We start from the raw sequence: 19756 nt of genomic DNA on the forward strand, positions 1-19756 counted from the left end.
TGCTCTTGATGTTGTCATCAACCAACTAACGCATTATAAACCATACAAAAACAAAATAAACACGCAACAAAACTACACCCAAATAATCAACCCCGCGTGGGTAGCGGAACTGTGGGCCCTCGGACAGGAATACTTCGAACCGAGTGCCGCCAGTGTGCCATCGAACGGAGATGAAGAGGAGGAGCACCAGATGGGGATGAGCTGCAACAGTCGCTACCACAAGCTACCCGTGTTCACCTTCTACGACGATTGCGATGCCGACAGTGGGTCGAGCCAGCGTTTATTCCCCAGCGATAACGATTTGCTGCTGCGAGCGATGGATTACAGCACCTTTCACGGTAAGCAACAGCATCATCATCAGTTCAAGTCGCTGCCCACGAGGAATCTTATCCATCCGGCGATGCGGAGGACCCAGCTAGTACCCAAGGATACGGTCATGCGGAGCAAATCGTTTCAGGACCAGAGCGATAGTATTCCAAAGCGGTTGAAAATGATCCCGAAGGCGAGATTTTTCCTCCGAGCCAAGGACCGGCCCAAGAAGCGTTCGCCACTCTGTAGCAACAACAATCACGACTCGAATGCATCCTCCCTGTGCCCCTCGACGGTGTTCTTGATGCTGAAAACCAGTTCACCGCTGACGTCAGAGTCAGCTTCTGTGACGGCATCCGCGATAACGTTTAAATCGGATGACGACGGCGGCGGCGGCGGGGGAACAAATGGAAGTGGGGATGCTTGTTGGTATGATACCACCATCGCCAATGGCCAACAGGAAGCGCCACCATCCTCGGCGGAGAGGGAAGTGGTCGTCAGTGGTCAGAGTGTTGCTAGTTCACCACTGCCGGATCTAAGGAGAGACGGAGCGCGACGGGTACTGTCCTACAGTGACGTAAGCAATTTTGTGTTCATCGATGAGGATATTGCTGCGATGGATCATCGGAAAGAAGTCAGTGGTGACGTAATGCCTCCGTGTAGTGATGAAGAATTCTTACCTGGCGGCGGTGGAAGGGGCGCAGTAGCGCCGATTGATGAAACCGGCAACAGTAATAAATTAAATGTTCAAAATCCTGCTTCTAAGATTATGGCAGCAGGATCAGGAGGAGACGATAAGGAAAATCGACGGAGTCATTTGTTGGGTAGAATTTATCGTCGAATGCGAAAATGCTCGATGGGATGGAGCAAGACGGGATGCAGAGCGTCAAGAGGTGATGTTTTTCTCTAATTATTTCTGTTTCTGGTTTTGTCCTTTCTTGTGTTTTTTTTTTCTAGCATTATGCTTTGTAAATTGATGTTGCCTTGTATTGATTGCCATTGGTGATATTTAACCAATCCGTTATATCAATGAAACTAACTGACCACATATTCGCTGAAGGCACGCAGTGAACGGAAATCATTACTCAAATACAGAAAATTAAATATAACTGATCAGAAATTATTTGAAAATTGCCTGTCGTGCTTTCTATAATATTAAAATTATTCATACGTATCAGCCGCAAAATAATTTCCTACATTGTCAAATTATTGAATATTGGACCCAATTATGTAGATCGAATTGATCATCGCTATCACTATTACATCGAGAAAATTTCGTATTTCGCAAATCGAGTCAATCTTGTCGATTCGAGGTCTTGCTAGAATTTCATGTGTTGCAAAGTGCATATATTCAAGTGTTTCTGAAATGTTTCCCAAATGAAAATATCAGAGATACAAACCATTACAAACTGATTCTCAAGAGCAGCTGTACTCAACCTTTTTTTCACTGAGGCTGAGTGTTTGGATATATGAACAACATTGAATGATACACAACGTGTCCTGCAAGTAACCTCTCACGAATAAAAAACTAAACATGAATGGATCATTCAGACACTTGTACTAATTGCCAATAATATTTTTCAAAAAACTGGAAGATTGCTCCTAAAAAACTGGAAGAAAACTAGAAGAAATCCTGAAAAATCGTTTTATTTTAAGAAGTTCGGCTTGAGTTATCCAAAACAATTTTTTTTTATCTATTCCTGTGCTTAACTTCGAAGATTCGTGTAATATTCACATGTAGTTCATAATATAGCAAAATGAACCATTGATAAACCATTCGAGCAGATCAAAATAACGTTTCCCACCGTTCGAACATTACTGAGAAACAATATTCGAGAAACTTCTATTGTTTTCAGAGGGCTTCTCTCGGTAACCTTCCCAGGTTACCTAAAGATAACTCTCCTCCGTCGCGATTTAATTTCTATAAAGCTTACGCATAATGGAACATAACTCCGGGACGATAGTTTCTAGAGGAGTTCTCTCGGCTTCTCAGGCTTTTGAAAGAAAACGGTGTCCCTTCGAGATGGAAGTTCAATATAGATGAATAACAGAATATAACGCCGGTCCGATTGATTTTAGAGTTCTTCCGGTTATCTTTTCAGGTTCCCCAGAGTTAACTCTCCGCCGTCGCGAATGGAGTTCTATAAAGCAATGAATAACGTATCGCCGGGATAATTGATTTTAGAGAAATTCTTTCGGATACCTTCTCAGGTTTTAACTGTGGGATGGATTTCGATTGAGAAAGATGCGATAAATAATAGAATATACAGCCAGTCTAACTGATTGTACAGGTTTTCCTTTTAGGTTACCTAAAAATAATCTTTGCCGCATGTTGTGACACATGAGATTTTCGTTGAAGGGTCGATTGATGTAAATGGATGTAAACGGAAGCGAGATTACTTGGGTTAAATTTCATATCAATTAAATTCAACGAAGAACATTGATCCTATGATCTTCTAAACTTTAGAATGAATTGGAGGACCTATAACTATATAAACTCAAAGTCAGCATAGCACGCGGGCTCTATGAACCATTTAGGGTTGGATTTCTTGTTATGAACATTGCACCAGTCGTTGTTGAAATGGTATATCAATTGGTGTGAACTTCAGCATGTTTTGGGGGACCTAGAACATATAATATGTATATAAACTCGTTCCGTAAACGTTCCGTGAACGTCTCCATCAATTCACACATGCAGTCTATGCTTGCAGCAGCACCGTCGCGTCAAATGTCAAACGAATGATTTATTTAATGTTATTTAGAGTGTCGACACCTACAACAGTTTTAAATTGCAATGCCCTTTTCCGAATCAGCATGCCTAGAATCAGTTCTAAATTTGGAAAAAATCAATGAAAATCATTGAACTATATTATTTAAATGCCTAAAACCTGTAGTCCCGACCCTTTTATAACAATAAATATATACAAACTGTTTTTCTCAGCTAGTCGTGAATTGATTTTGACTGAGAAATTTGAAACTGGGATATATGTTGGCACAAAAAGGTTCATTGGTCTGGGCCCAGGGGCACGGACGGGATCTTGACATAAGACTGTGATTGTGTGTAGTAATTGCATTTGAAGTGAGTTTTTGCATTGTTTGAAATCTGTATTTTTTTTCTCTTTTTTGACACATCAAATGCAAGTGCTAAAAATCATTTCCTGTATGAACATATATCCATTAAACGGGTTAGAACGTGGTAAAATCCGGAACCAAAATGTTCAAAAATGTACACAGAAATACCACTAAAGCCATTGCTACCTTTTTGTTTATTCAATTATGCAGAAGAAGACAAGCAGTCATCATTTATCATTTTTAAACACAATTCGAAATTATTAAAATCTACATAAAAATAAGCTCAAGTCATATAAAATATATATATATATATATATATAAAATATATAAAAATGGATTTCTGTCTGTCTGTCTGACCGATTCCTATGGACTCGGAAATTACTGAACCAATCGACATGAAAATTGGTATGTAGGGGTTTTTGGGATCGGGGAAGGTTCTTATGATAGTTCGAGACCCCTCCCCCCCTCTATAAGGGAGGGGAGACTGCCATACAAATAAAGCATACATTTCTGCATAATTCAAGAACTAATCAAGTAAACGGAACCAGATTTGGCATATGGAGGTTTTAGGGAGCAATAAATGTTTTTATGATTGTTTGACACTCCTTTCCCCTCTCTGAAGAGGGGGCGGGAGGTTCCTGAACAACTCGAGAACTAATCAATCAAATAGAACCAAACTTAGCATATAGAGGTTTTAGAGATCGATAAACGTTTCTATGGTAGTTAGTCACTCCTCCCCCTCTCTAAAAGGGAGCTCCCATACAAATGAAACATGAATTTCTGCACAATTCGAGAGTTAATCAAGCAAATTGAGCCATATTTGGCATGTGGAGGTTTGAGGGGGCACGAAACGTTTCTATGGTGGTCCGACACACCTACCTCCTCTCTAAGGGCATGGGGGCTGCCAGTCAAATGAAACACAAACTTCTGCATAACTGGAGAACTAATCAAGCAGATGGAGCCAAATTTGGGATAAGAGGGTTTTTGGATACGAGAAATATTTCTATGAGGGTTTGACACCCCTTCCTTCTCTGGAAAGGAGAAGGGGTCCCACAAAAATAATGCACATATTTCAACCAAACATGACAATTGAAAATTTTCGAAAAACTCTGTAGGAAAATGGGAAAATTCGAAAAATTTAATTCGCATGTGTTCAACTCTTACATATTGACAAGCGTTGTTAGTCCATTTGATGTTTGCGGTAACGAAATCGATCTTCGTTCGAAAATGGAAATGGTTTTTAATGTTATTCGCACTTCTATATCGTCTTCTATCTATATAAATAATAATGGATCACCGAATGTATTGATAAGAGCAAAACTCGAGAAAGGAATTGTCCAATTTAGGGCTGTCTCCATTCTATCATATTTTGTGTATCATACATATATTCCATGTAACGGAGAAACATGTTATTTGCAAGTGGATGAAAATTTTTGCACGAGAATTGTGTCTGAAAATAATCAGATATTATGGATGGATGTAATAACGAAAATTATTTGGGCAGGACGAAGTTTGCCGGGTCAGCTAGTAATAAATACAATATTCTAGTTAATCTTTGTTGCTGGTGCAAAATTTGTTTCATTTCCAGCGATAAATCCATTTAATTGTTAGAATGGTTATAAATAGAAATAAAAAAAAATTACAACCGAACCTCGCTTTTAAGCACGTATGAATCACATATCATCACTTTTGTGGTTCTGAGCTCTAGCGAGGATCGTTCAACATTTGGTTGAATGGATGGATATGTGTTCAAATTTTGTGTACCAGAACACCACGGAAAAAATATAATAAATATAACAGGAATGACGCTCAATGGTTACTATAGACTGTTGCTGTGGAGTTTTCAATAATTACATGTATTATCACTAAGAAATCAAGATAATATGGGCATACCTAGCTTGAGCGTTCAATATTTGTCGAGTTACCCTAGTTGTGCGTAATGAAAAAGATCAAAAACAAAATTTTGAGAACCCCGATTTCCGGTGATTTTTCGGTTTTCCAAAAACTCAATTTTTAACGTCTATGACACCAGTAAATGAAGCTGATTGAGCTAATACTTTGCATTTGGTATTCTATAGTGTAAATCAACATTTAGCTCGAAGTTCCATATGAAAATTCGAGATGACACTTTCATTGACACCCTGAACCACATGTTTTGCCTCGTATTCCGAAAGATAGTTCCAGAGTGTCGGTTGTTTGACAAAAAAAAATCGAGATGACAGTAGATCTCGACGTTTCATGCAATTTTAAGACATTCGGCCAATTTTTTTTAGAAAACCCCGATTTCCTCCACACCCCCCTTGGGTTATTTTTCGGTTTTCAGAAAACTCAAACTTTGACCGCTTTGCGCCACTCTTCTTTGAGTCCGATTGAGCTGAAATTTTGCATAGGGTGTTTTTTAGAGGTTGTAAACATTTTCTATGGGGTAACTTTTTGAAATTCTGTTGCTTCCATTTTAAAAATGAGAAAATTGAGTATCTTTATATATAAAAGAGAGTTTTTCCCACGTAGTTATACAACTCATCATCACGGGAGAACGGCTGATCAGATCTACGTCGTCCATATATTTTGTGAGTTTGTCTTCACCCAAATTAATATGATAGAGTACTTTGGAAAATATTTGATATGATTTGAAAAAATCGAAAAAAATGACTATGCATATCTTTATATGTAAGAAGCATATTTAAAATAAAAAGGGAAAATTCGAAAATAAGAGGTACACATACGTATGTTTCGCTGTGAAAATCATAATTTAGATCAGATTGACAGATCTGAACGATAACATACAAACTCTTTTGAAGTATATCGTTATTTTTACCAAACAAAATATTCTCTAGAAATACAACGTTTGCCGGGTCAGCTAGTAGGATATAGTTGTGAAACATCTAAATTAGCGGACTTAAATAGTATCTTGGAAGTGAAAAACTCAACACGTTGAGCCCTGCGGAGTTGGTCCCTAGGGGTCGACGTTGAGCTTTTTGGTAGGAAAGCACTGATTAACTGGGACTGAAAATTACAAAATAAGAAATTAAAAATATTTATAGTTTGTTTTAAAATGTTTTACAAATGTTTTACAGTTCTTCATAATTATAAGATCATTCTGTGTTGAGACTACCTTTTATCAAAGCGTATCCAGACGTTATCCACCTCGCCAACTCTTGAGCTGACTGATTGAAATCTGGTCTTCCTCGGAGTTGCAAAAAAACATTTAATAAATTTTATATTCAGCATGTTTGCTTGTTTCACATTAAGTTACTTTGTCCCACATTGGGATGCGTTACATTATAATTAAGTGCAAAGAATGAACTCTTTTCGTTATCCGAAATAATTAAAGTGAAAAAGTGGATGCATTTTAGGAAAAAACAATAACGGAAATATATGGGCATTGGCTGCATGTTTTCTTCGCACGTGGAAAATATTGTTCCAAAAAGACCCTGTGGATAATCAATATCGCTGTGCAACAGATTAGCCTACACTGTTTGCAAAGTCATGGTATAAAACCAATGGAACAGAGCGTGTCACGATGATATGTCATAATACGCTATTTGCAAATTTCTCACATTCGAACTGGATCAACAGACAGCTTCCGTGTTCAGTCGAGATTCAATACCACTCCAGCATCCCCTTTCATAACAACTAATGTGTGTGTGTGTGAGAGAGTGATTCTTTTACGAATCAACAAAAAAAAAACAAGGGAACACACTCAGTATGCATTTTCAAACATACCAATGCTGTGTATACGAAGTAGGGAGAGCGAGAGTTCAGTTCCAAGCTCGCACAGTCCGTAAGGTAAAATCGATAAAGTTAAGGGAGATAATTTACAGTTTTGTCCTTCACCGCGAAATCCTTCTTGCATTGTGCTTGTCGTCAACATTTCATCTAACGAACATCTTCCGGTGACATTGATGTGGATCGGATGCTGGTTTGTTTCGATGATTCGACGGTTTAGAACCATCACTAATGTTCAAAAGATTCGGTGCATCAGAACTCACCTTTTCTTACGATATTCATATATTCTTTCACTGTTCACTTTTCCTGTCACTCACTCATTAACTCAATATGTTTTTTTCTCTCGATTCTTCCTCTTCTTGCTTCTCTCCATTCCGGTGGCGGTGTGTGTATTCATACATCCGCGTAGCTCGCAGCATCTCGGAGGAGATAAGTGATAACGCACGCTGCGACGACGTACCGAAGGCAGAGAGCAGTTCTGGCACTCACTCGAAACCCGATTCTGCGCACAAGAGCGACAAAGATAAAGATAAGAAAGATAAGGAAAAGGAAGAACGTGATGAAGGTAAGTAGTGTCTTTACAATTTTTGGGCAACACGACTGTGCGTGAGTGCGTTGTGTGTGTCCGTCTGCTCGATGGTGTACGTGAAATGAGTACGAAAGAGTTCTCTCGCGAACCATCACTCAATTCCCCTCATCACCAGCTTTCCTCATTTGGGATGTAGTTAGTTTTCCTCGCTTACTGGTGCTTTTCCGGTGATTGCTGGAATCCTTTGCCCTCACTCCCGAATGATGTCCCGCTCCTAGGTCACACTCACGCTAATATGTCTCATGCTAACCTACAAGTTCTCGCTCGTGAATAATCTACCGTTCGTAATTACTGCTCGCGCATAGAGAGTTTGTTTTCCCAAATCATGTTTTTGTCTATTTTCCTCCCTCACGCACAGAAACAATCAAAGTATTCGACGGCAACTGTTCATATCGAAGAAGAATATTTAGAGCCATCACCGTACCTAGAACATGCTCGTTAGAACAATTACTGACCACCGCCTTGAGGGCCTTTCATATAGCCAGGGATTCCAATGTGAGTTATTTAAGAGCTTTGTATTTCGCTCAATGAAATTCGCTAATTGCACTTTTTGTTTTTCCCTGCTTGCAGCTATTTTTTCTTACCGATCTTTACGGCGAGGAAGTAAGACTACAGGACCCAACGCCGGTCCTGAATCTGCATCGAGTGGAAGGAAAACGGCCTGCAATTTACTTGCGATTTCGGTAGGTTTTTGTGTGTTCAAACGGTTTTACTTTGCTTGTCCTGTTTATAGCATATCTGTGACAGTGACCGGAAAAATCGCTCCAGAAAACAACTGCAATAGAAACAACCGTTAGCAAAAAGTTCGAGTAGCCTAGAAATATTGTGGCGCGGGAAAAACATCATGGGTATAAAAGATTCACAGAAAAAAAGCGTAGTTTCTATTATAAATACATTTTTTCGTTTTCGTTTTTCGAAAATTATTCTGAGGTCAATGTAATGAGGTCGAAATCTCCATTTAACGAGGATAAGAAATCGAGGCGGTCCAAGCCGCCAAGATGACGCGATTCGAGCCAACCGCCGACCCGCCGTCGGAAGCGGCGGTCTCTCGAACGCAAATCTGTTCCACAGATTGCCCGGTTAGCTTGAAACATAGGATACGAACCTTTCGTAAGGTCCGACCAAGCTTTAGCGAGCGTCGGACGGCATACGTTTGCCCGGTTAATTTTTGTTTCGAAATATATCATTCATTGCTATTTAAAACTATTGCTCTACGATTTGAAGAAATTTTCACAATTAGGGGAAGTGGAGGTAAGACGTATATGTTAAGAAGAACTTCAATTGTATCTTTGGAAACTCATGTTTTCCAAAACTTAAAAGCAGTTTCTTACAGTTCAATATGCTGGTTTTCGAAATAGTTGGCCAAATGTTTTATAGAAATGTGTTTTTTCATGTGTTTTACTGAAATTAAAACAAGCCAAAAAGTAGAACATTTTTATCGATGCAGGTATAATGGACATGTTGGTAAATGACTGGACTAAGCATACCATCGGTACTTCGCGTACCTGCAGGCATAAAATAGACCCTATTCGTGATTCAAGCCATCCGTAAAAATGAAACGTACAGGAATATTCACAAAATAATTCGAGACAGAACAATCGGACCAGATCTACGCAAAGAACACGGCAACACACACGAGCTGGATACAGCTTTCATCGTTTTGGAGGAGATGCAAAAACAGGTGATTAGCTGGTGGCCGATCAATGAAAGAATGTGCAGATTGAGGATGCGAAGCCACTTCTTCAACATCAGCATTATCAACGTCCACAGCCCCCATCTAGCACCGATGACGATGAGGTTTGCTGTCGTACGTTGTGATCGAATATCGATAAAGAAGAATTCTACGTGCAGCTAGAGCGAAAATACGATCGCTGCCCAAAACAGGACATCAAAATCGTCATCGGTGGTCTAAACGCTCAGGTCGGCCAAGACAAGGAGTTCAGACCGGTAATTGGTAGGTTCAGCGCCCATCATCGAATCAACGACAACGACAACGGGCTAAGACTTATTGACTTCGCTGCCTCCAAGAACATGGCCATGCGTAGCACCTTCTTCCAGCACAGCCACCAATACCGTTACACCTGGATATCACCACAACAAACAGAAACACAAATTGACCACGTTTTGATCGACGATTGGCACTTCTTGGATATCATCGACGTCAGAACCTATCGTGGCGCTAACATCGATTCAGACCACTACCCGGTGATAATCAAACTGCGTTCTACGTTTCCGTCTCAGTCGTCAATAACATAAAACACTAGCGCTCACCACGGTACCACCTACGACGACTATAGAAGCCGAACGTTGCTACAACATACTAGCAGCGTCTTGAAGCTGCGTTACCGGGGGTAGACGAACTGGATGCTACCCCCTCGATGAATGCTGGAACACCTTGAAAGCAGCAATTAGCAGCACAGCAGACAACGGAACGAATGATTTGACGACGAGGGCCGAGCGCTCCTGAACGAGAGGGATGCAGCACGCGGAGCCATGCTGCAACGAGCGACTCGACAAAACGTGGAACGATACAGACTGAAGCGAAGGCAGCAAACACATCTCTTTCGGGATAAAAGCGCGCCTGGAAGAGAAAGAGCGTGAGGAGATGGAGCTGCTTTATCGTTCTCGAGAATCGCGGAAGTTCTTCAAGAAACTAAACGCCAAAGGCCACTTTTACCAGGCCGAATTCATGCTCGGTTGCTCGACAGCGGACCAGATTTTACACTGCGGCAGATCTTCCAAAAGTGCCGAGAATCAAGCCCCTACCCACCACATCTTCGTTCGTTGACTTCAAGACCGCATATGATACAATCGACCGACAACAGTTATGGAGGATCATGGACGAACACGACTTTCCCCGAAAACTGACAAGACTGATTGAGGCAACGAAGAACGGTGTACGGTGCTTAACTGGGAAACGTTTTCTCATCCCCCGTATACTTCAGATCTGGCCCCAACAGATTATTACCTGTAGACATACACTTGCAGAGCAGCACTTCGCCGAATATGAAGGTGTCGAAAAATGGGTCAGCAAATGGTTTTCGTCGAAACAAAAATGTTTAATTGAAAGGAATCTACAGGTTACTACAATTGACAATCCACACTCTAATGAAAAAAAGCCAGAACCCAGAAGCGAGAGCTTCTGCATTCGTGCCGAAACCTATTCAAAGATCATGAAATAGGTTTTCGACGTTGGCGCGTCGACCGACGCTGTATCGCATCTTCAGCGCCAGGCTGTCTCTTGAACTCACGAGCTCGACGCTGTTTAGCTGGTGGTTCCATGAGCTGTCGCAGGATCTCTCGCTGAGTGTCGTATAGTTCTTCCTCTGGAGCAGCACTAAAAATCAACGGATTCAATCGTCAGGAAACCACGAACCTAACTGGTTCGGGTGACTTCGGCTTTATACTTCCGTAGAGTTTTTTGCAGTTGGTCCTTGTGACTAGTGATCCCCGATAATCGTTCGATTAATCGATTAATCGAATACTTCCTACAGAAATCGAGTATTAATCGAACGAATACTGCACAACCAATAATCGAAGCGAACGAATAATTTATGTCGATTAATCGATTCAAATCCTGAGAAAAAAACGTATGACCGCTGCATTTTTATCCTGAATATCAATCATTATCTTTGACGCTCTCCTAGATTCGTAAACGCCGTCAACGCGAATTGAGCTTCGTTTACGAGTTTGGGGGAGATAATAATTGATTTTCGGGCGGAACGAACACTTTTTTGATTTCAGATGGCTTTCTAGCAAATGAGAAATATTGTTCTAGCTAATTATTTCTCTCAGTGCGACGATTAATCGATTCATCGATTATTTGGGGCGATTAATCGTATCGAATAGTGAACTGTTGAAAACTATTCGATTAGCTGATGAACGATTAATTTAAAAAATCGGGTATCACTACCTGTGACTGCAAATTAGCCGTTGTCGTTCCGGTAGTCAAACATTGCACATTACTGCACACACTCGCTCCACACCAATCAAGGAGATTAATTCGTTGTTTCGGTTAACTTGAGCATACACCTGGAAAAACTTCTTCGTGTTTCGCATCGAACTACTGGTTTTGCTTGAGGTTTGCGACCTCGTTGAACTTACTGGTGGACGAAGCAGTTGGAACGATGTTCGCAGGGCTCTTCGTAGTAGTACTTCCGCGGAAGATCTACCTCCAGAGGTACTGTGACAGGGTGTTGATCTGTAACAGAGATGCTTCCTGTAAGGATTCCGCCCTCTGGTCTAAGTTTTATGACGTGATTAACATAATTTTTGATAAAGACCGCATTCGTTCACCTATCATGATATTTGTTTGTATGATTTCCTCTGTTGAACTTCGGACGCTACTCAAAGCACCCTTCTTCTTCTTGAATGGCGTTAACGTTCCCTGTGGAACTTTTGCCGTCTCAACGTATTCATTAACTAGCGTCGTTCATTAATACTTGGTTGAGATTTCTATGCCGAATAACACGCCTTGAATGTACTCTAAAGTGGCAAGCTCTAGAATACGCGTGACCACAGTGCAAGCCGGAAGAATTTTCTTTGACGAAAAATCCCCCAACCAGAACGGGAATCGAACCCGAACACCCGGCATGATAGTGTGGGACGCTAACCACTCGGCCACGGGTGCACAACAAAGCACTCAAAGCACCCACAGAAGCATTTATTCTGGCCCCAGTCCTGGCAGTTATGTTCCTAGTACTCGCACTGACTGGAGAAATGGATACCGTTACAACATCAACAAGGCGTTTTTGGTACATCGTTCTAATTATCTCCCCATACGAGAATTTTCCTGAAAATTTCATAAGTATGTACGAAGCATATCGTAGTTTCAACCCATTGCTAGGATTTGAGCCATACAGGTGTGACGGTGAAAAGTTTGTCACAAACTCGATGAAGTACTCATTATCGTGCTTTGAAACCAATTTATGCGAACTTCGATGGGGTGATCACCAAGCAATCCGCCCCGGTGTCACCGGATCACGCTACGCCACTTCATTCAGAATTCATTTAGTCACAAAACCAGTCGAATCTCGGGATCGGTGAAAAGTAAAAAAACGTGTTTTCATCAAAACGCAGATAATTTATTGTTCTTTTCAGAAATATTGAAAAACAAAATCCGTTACAGTTTGATGAATTTTCGTACTTTTCTTCGGATTCCCTCCATCGAAGTTTGGACTCTCTGTTGGTCAACCTCATTGACCATTTTATTACACGATCATTTCACGCCTGCAGCATCCCGCTTTGGCACCCTTCTTCAATTTCCGCTGGACAATTGCCCAATATTTTACGATTGGGCGGAATTGGGTGCAATTGGGAGGATCGGAGTCTTTTTTAAAGTAATTGTAACGGTACCATTGAAGCATCTCTCGACTGTAGTGGCAGTTTTCCAAAGGTGGCCAAAACTTTATCGAACCTTTGTGAGATTTAAATGACAAGTTTTTGATTTTTAAAACAGGAGGAGACGTTCTGCGGGTACTTTTCCCTATACATTTTCGAGTCCGGTGTCGAGAACCTTGGTTTTCTCTCCACAGCTGCATATCCCTTGCCAAAACCAGAACTTCTTGGCATCATCATCATCTCCTCTGGCAGTAACTATCATCTCCTCTGGCAGTAGCCTTATAGAACATCAAGCCTGGGAGCTGTTCGAAATCCATTTGCACGTACGTTTCGTCATCTATCAGCATGCATGCTTCGCACTTTGTCAAGACATTAATGTACAACTTGCGAGCGCATTTTTGGCCACCAGATTTAGCTTCGGCTTCCTGTTTGGTTGCTTGCAGGCACGGATAGTACGATATCCTTCGAGTTGTGTTTTCTGGCGATCAACGTCAGCTTCCGTAAGTTCCACTACGGCTCGTCCTCTGATCTATCCGAACAACAGTTTAAGCACATCATACACGGCCGATTTAGTTCAGCGATTTCACGATTTTAGTACCAGTCAACGCCGAATTTTTGATGTAGATGTCCAAAATCAAGTTTCTTCTCTCGGTTTCAATCCTATACAATTTTTTCAAAACAAAACGAATTAACGTAATTTTTTGTCGTCGAAAGATACAGGTTCTCCAAACAATTTGCTTTCAAAAAATTCAGATAGGCCTACTATGACCGCTGCTATAAAATGAACAGTGATTCCGGATTATAACTGAATCAAATCTGATGCAGCAATTATTCCCTCACTTAGCGTCCCCATTTTTGCCTCTTTCCAGCGACCGGGAGAACGACCACGGCTTCGTGAGGGTCTACCCGGGCAAGTTGCAGGTGGAGAACGCTTACGTGAACATCCCGGTGGATAACGACACCACGGTGAAGGATCTCATCGGCGAATCGTTGAAGAAGTTTGGCCTCCAGAGACACCAAATCGAGGACTACCGCTGCTCGGAGATCTTGCTCGATCGGGGCGTCACCGAGCGAGTGCTGTCGTGGAACGAGCGCCCCTGGGAGATCATGAAGCAGCTGGGCAAGGACTCGATACGCCAGATGGAGATGATGCGCTTCTATCTGCAGCTCAAGCAGGACCCGCACGGGCCCAACCTGGCGCTGTTCGTGGGCAATCTACCTCCGGGTCTGTCGCAGCGGAACTACGAACACATCCTGACTGAATTTCTAGGTTTCGAGAACAAGTTTAGCAGCATCGGTCCGATCTACTACGAGTATGGATCGCTAGTGATAACCTACGAAAACGCATCCAAAGCTGTGCGTGTCCAGATTGCGAGCCGCGAAAATACGAAATATTGTACTTATTCTGTTTCATTTTTTCGCCTTTCAGGTTCGGGCATTCCAAGCCTTGCGAGAATCCAAGTACGAGGAAAAACATCTGCTAGTACTGCTGTTGCCGAACATCGAACCCAGTATGGTCCCGCAGGGAGTCCAGCCGCTGCTAGTGTTCGTTAACGTCAAGTCCGGCGGATGCCAGGGTTTAGAGCTTATTAGTAGTTTTCGTAAATTATTGAATCCATATCAAGTATTTGATCTGGATAATGGTGGACCACTGCCTGGGTAATGTCAAACGCATGTCTTTCGGAAGAAAACCTAGTCATTCTCATTGTGTTTCTTTTTCCCCTACAGACTGTACGTATTCAGACACATTCAGGATTACAAAATTTTAGTTTGTGGAGGTGACGGAACAATCGGCTGGGTACTTCAATGCTTGGACAACGTTGGTCAGGATTCTGAATGTTCTAGTCCACCGTGTGCAATCGTTCCTCTGGGCACTGGTAAGTAGCACATTTGGATCGGATGTTGAGAATCATATGCTAACAGCTGTCTTCCACGCGTCCTCACAGGAAACGATTTGGCTCGAGTGCTACGGTGGGGCGCAGGCTACACCGGGGGCGAGGATCCGCTTAATTTGCTTCGCGACGTAATCGACGCGGAGGAAATTCGGTTGGATCGCTGGACAGTGGTATTCCATCCCGAGGACAAGCCGGAGGATGCTGCCCCGAAACCACCGACCAACTCAGCGGGTAAGAAGAAGAAAATACAACAAACGATACAACAGAATCAACATCATCATCCCGCGGCGACGATCAGCCCAAGTCAAACGCAAGGTCATTTATTGTTATCAATGGAACTGTATTGTTTTATTTGATCGCTACAACACACCCAAAACACAAACACGCAAAAATTTGTGATGCTACCCATTATTTTCCGTTTTTCTGTGGCTGTCCGCATTTTTGAAGTGATTAGTATACTGTAGTTGTTCCAAAAGGCGGTGATTGGTTACGGGGGATTCGACACCCACAAACGGGTGGAATCACCGTGGTGATCACCGCAAAAAAAAACTAAAACACAACCAGTTCCAAAATCCCCTCAATCAAAAGTATCATTGAGTATGACCCAAACAACTTGTGTCGGGTAAATTGTATTTGGTTTGAATCCGGTACGAATTTGGAGCTGTTCTGAAGTGTATTAACTTCCTTTGTGTAACATAAAATGACCTTTTCAACATGCATCTTGACTATAAATGCCACGCTCGGAACACTTAGCCGTTCAAGTATGATCTTAACGTGAAAGGATTAAATGATTCCGCTTCGGGTCACATCTATATATAACAGATATGTGAAAACGAAAAAAAAAAACATTTATAACGAGATCACATTGGTGGTTGCATTTTTGATAGATGTTGTGACGATGATTTACCATTTTGAATATGCTGTTGTTATTGGTGTCTGTAGCGATACTATTGATGTTAATCTAGGGTGTAAGATAGCTCTAAGAAGATGTTGAATTATTTGTGTTAAGCTAATGTCATTATCGGGAAAATCTCTTCAAGTGCCCTTTTATTGAGAACTTCTCGCCTTCTTCCAAACCATTCTCTCCATATGATCTATTGGTGCTGTCCACAATTGTATCATACAAGTAGATTGAATTCCATCCACGAATACCGAGGGCCACCATCTGTATATTAAAACTAGCTTGAGAGTCTTGTATCTGTCCCCAATTGACGTTTTACAATCGCTCCATGTCAACTACAACCTTTCCCCCATTTCCTCGCTATCACCTCCAGTCGTCGGAGCGAGCCAGAGTGAGGACAACTCGCAAATTTTCGTGATGAACAATTACTTCGGTATTGGCATTGATGCCGATCTGTGTCTGGACTTCCACAATGCACGGGAGGAGAACCCGAACAAGTTCAACTCCCGGCTGCACAACAAGGGCGTGTACGTGAAGATGGGCCTACGCAAGATGGTGGGCCGGAAGATGGTCAAGGAGCTGCACAAAGAGTTACGACTCGAGGTCGACGGAAGGGTGGTCGATCTGCCACCCGTCGAGGGCATCATCATTCTGAACATCTTGAGGTGAAGTGCTACTCTATCCCTTTATATCGGTTTCGAATCATTGCTCATTTTGCAAGTTATGCCTTTTCAGTTGGGGATCCGGTGCCAATCCGTGGGGACCTGAAAAGGAGGATCAGTTCAGCAAACCTAATCACTGGGATGGAATGCTGGAAGTTGTTGGAGTGACTGGAGTGGTTCATCTCGGACAGATACAGTCCGGTCTGCGATCCGCAATGCGAATAGCCCAGGTAAGATATCACAATCTTGAGTATCTTCATCGATTGTTCATTTTTTATTCCAATCACCCAGGGTGGTCACATTAAGATCCATCTGCACTCGGATATACCGGTGCAAGTCGACGGGGAGCCATGGGTACAGAGTCCAGGGGATGTGGTCGTCTTAAAATCTGCTCTGAAGGTCAGTATATTTTCTACATGCACTGTTGTTCTACTTTGCTCAGATTGAATTTGCATGCGTTGCTTCCGTTTCATACTCATCTAACATTCTCGGAAAGTTATCCACCAAGATACAAACATATAGGCTTCAGTAGTGATTCGAATTCCTTGCAAGTTCATCTATCTGCGATAACATCCACGCCACTGAATATGAACTATAATAAGATCAAATTTGCATGCTGCATAGTGTTCCCATCCCCCGATTCGAACTACCATCTCTTTCTATGAAAATTTCCATTTTTCCATGTCTTGGAGAACAATATCGGTTGTCTCAACAATTGCCCCCTAACAGCTTGTGAATGCATGGCTTCTCCCTAGCTATTCCTCCATTAAAACATATGATTAAAAAGCCTTTTTATTGCAAAACGAAAATATGATTTAAAACAACGAGAGATTAATTTGTTGCTAGAAGATTATTACCGAAAGATTGGTCCCAACGCGATCCAATGTTTCTTCGAAATAGTTTCAAGTAGTCGAGATGGTTTATGGAAATTTATTGAAATTTGCGAAAAATTTAATTTTTTTAAATGGAAAAAGAATGTTTTTCCACGCCTTGTAAATGCAAGATAGCATCGACCAATTGCTCTCAGCCTTCTCTCCATAAGAAGTGAAGGCCTGTTCGACCAGCCAGGCCATGAAATACCGACCGGAACAAAAGGAAAATCTGTTGAACATGGCGAGTATAGTAGGCCAACCCATCGAAGTGCCTCTAAACATGTGGCCGAACTCAATTCCATCAATTGTTATTGGACAGGATCCCTGGTGTGTTGATTTCGTTAGAGTGTAGAGTGTAGAGCGATTTCTAGAGATTCATATCTTCAAATTTATTCAACGTGTCGCGTAACGTATGCATTGAACTAATTTCGGATGGCGGTGAAAAAAAATCTACAAAAGATGTAGATGTAGTCAATGGAACAAATTTTCCTCAAATTCTACGTTTATTAAGCCGTTTACAAAAATGTTTCGACGCCCTGCTAGGCGTCCTTACGGCAGTTGGCTGGAACCTTAGCCATGACCGATGAAAAGATGGTTATCGGCATGTTCTTCAGCTCTTTCGTGGTCTTGGCAATAAGTAGCTTCTCCGTTTTGGGCACGACATTATTGGAGTAGATCCTCCGGTTGATCCGGAGTAATCCGGTCCGGCGTAATACTCCTTATGGAAAGCGACAACTTCCGGCAGACACTTCGTACTTTATATCTCCCCGTTCACCGCAAGGCCCTAAGAAAAGAACATTGGCTTTGACAGTCTCCTTTCGCTGATCGTAAGCCACAGCAGAACGTTCTTCAAAAACCTGATGTGGGAGATATATTTGACGTCAAGTACCCATGAGGGACGTAAAGCGCGTAAAGTCGTTGCCGTACAGCGTCAAGCAGGTCTCGTCACCCTTTATGACCATGACGTTGGGCTTCGCCGGAAGATGTTTTACACCAGCATCTTCACGCGCTTCTTCTGGATTATCGCAATTTTAGCCAGGTACTTATTTATTGTTAGCTGGAAGCTTAACCATGACCGATGAAAAGATGGATGTCGACATCTTCTTCAGTTCTTTCGCGGCCTTGGTGATCCGTTGCTTCTCCGGTTTGGCCACGAAATTATTGCAGTAGATCCTCTTCATAGGCCAATAGACCACGCGTGATACTTCGTACACTTCGTACTTTATGTCTCCCTGTTTACCGCAAGTCCCGAAGGAAAGAGCAATTCGCAAGATGATCGCCACAGAAGGGCCTTTTTCGAAAACTTGTTATGGGAGATATATTTGACATCATCCCTTACTTCCTTGGTGAGAGACGTAAAGCATTAATTCTCTGCCGTCCTGCGACGTAGGGCTTGTTCGGAAAGATCTTTTTCGCCTGCATCCTCAAACACTGCCGGCTTCGACTCACCTCGGCCTCGATATCCATTTTAGTCACGTATTTCTTCACCGTTTGGCCGATGGCTCGCGCTATAGGCGCGAAACGATGAAGTCACTTGCTCTCGGTCTTCCACATCAGCTTCTGCTGCACTTTATGGTCGGACAGCACCGTTGGGCTATAGGAACCAGGGTTCCGTTCAACGCTTTCGCCTTCCTCCACAAAGAAGAGGATGTTGTGAAAGCCTTCACGATGTCCTCGAACTTCTTCGCCCCGGGCAGGAGCTGGTAACGTTTGCATTAAAAAAATGAACTATTTTCGGATAGTGATGAAAAAAAAATAAAACAGGTGATTGAGTTTGATAAATTTCCCATGAAAGGTAATTGTATAGCTCATTTGCAAAAAAATATACGCCCTTGCGAGCCGCCTTCCAGCAGTTAACCGGAACATTCGCCATTGCGGACGAAAACATGCGTGTAGGGATGTTTTTGAGTTCTTTCTACGTTTTATTTATCAATTCCTTCTCAGTTTTCGCAACAAAATTGTTGGAGTAGATCTTACGCTTCAGGTTTGCCCAGAAATTCTCGGTGGGACGCAGCTGGGGGACGTTGGGCGGGTTCGCCTACTTGGGTACCACAAATTACCAAAATACCAAATTTCTCCTGCTGACTCATAGGTTACTATGATTTATGCTGCATGGGTGGTTTCGTCAGTGCGTGTGAACGTAAATCCATGAAAAATCGGCAATTTTTGTTCATTTTTCAAATGCAAACGTTAGTACGAACAAAGAATTGAGCGTTGTTGCTTGACTGTTTTCGCCGTAGCTACTGCAAATCAACTGATAACGCTGTCCATTTTTTCTGTACACAACGTGTTTACGATGCAAAGATGAATTCACCACGAGGTGACAGGGTAACCGCAAAGTCAATCGCTAAAATCAGTCATTTTTTAAAAGAACACGCTATATTTGC

At 42.1% G+C, this 19756-nt stretch overlaps 1 protein-coding gene across 3 annotated transcripts in view; it reads left to right on the forward strand.

Moving 5' to 3' along the window:
* LOC129763374 (diacylglycerol kinase theta) overlaps positions 1-19756 on the forward strand; it is a 60703-nt gene that overhangs the window by 26409 nt on the left and 14538 nt on the right. For 2 of the 3 annotated variants that reach the window (XM_055762375.1, XM_055762376.1), the window contains exons 5-15: positions 105-1202; positions 7520-7675; positions 8058-8194; positions 8270-8382; positions 13909-14395; positions 14469-14698; positions 14768-14916; positions 14986-15165; positions 16209-16500; positions 16571-16727; positions 16789-16896. In XM_055762375.1, the coding sequence (XP_055618350.1) occupies positions 105-1202; positions 7520-7675; positions 8058-8194; positions 8270-8382; positions 13909-14395; positions 14469-14698; positions 14768-14916; positions 14986-15165; positions 16209-16500; positions 16571-16727; positions 16789-16896 (3107 nt within the window). Of the gene's footprint in view, positions 1-104; positions 1203-7519; positions 7676-8057; positions 8195-8269; positions 8383-13908; positions 14396-14468; positions 14699-14767; positions 14917-14985; positions 15250-16208; positions 16501-16570; positions 16728-16788; positions 16897-19756 lie in introns of all 3 variants that reach the window. The other variant, XM_055762374.1, reaches the window with a different exon arrangement.

This window comes from Toxorhynchites rutilus, chromosome 1, assembly GCF_029784135.1.
Source record: "Toxorhynchites rutilus septentrionalis strain SRP chromosome 1, ASM2978413v1, whole genome shotgun sequence".
Taxonomy (NCBI): Eukaryota; Metazoa; Arthropoda; class Insecta; order Diptera; family Culicidae; genus Toxorhynchites; species Toxorhynchites rutilus.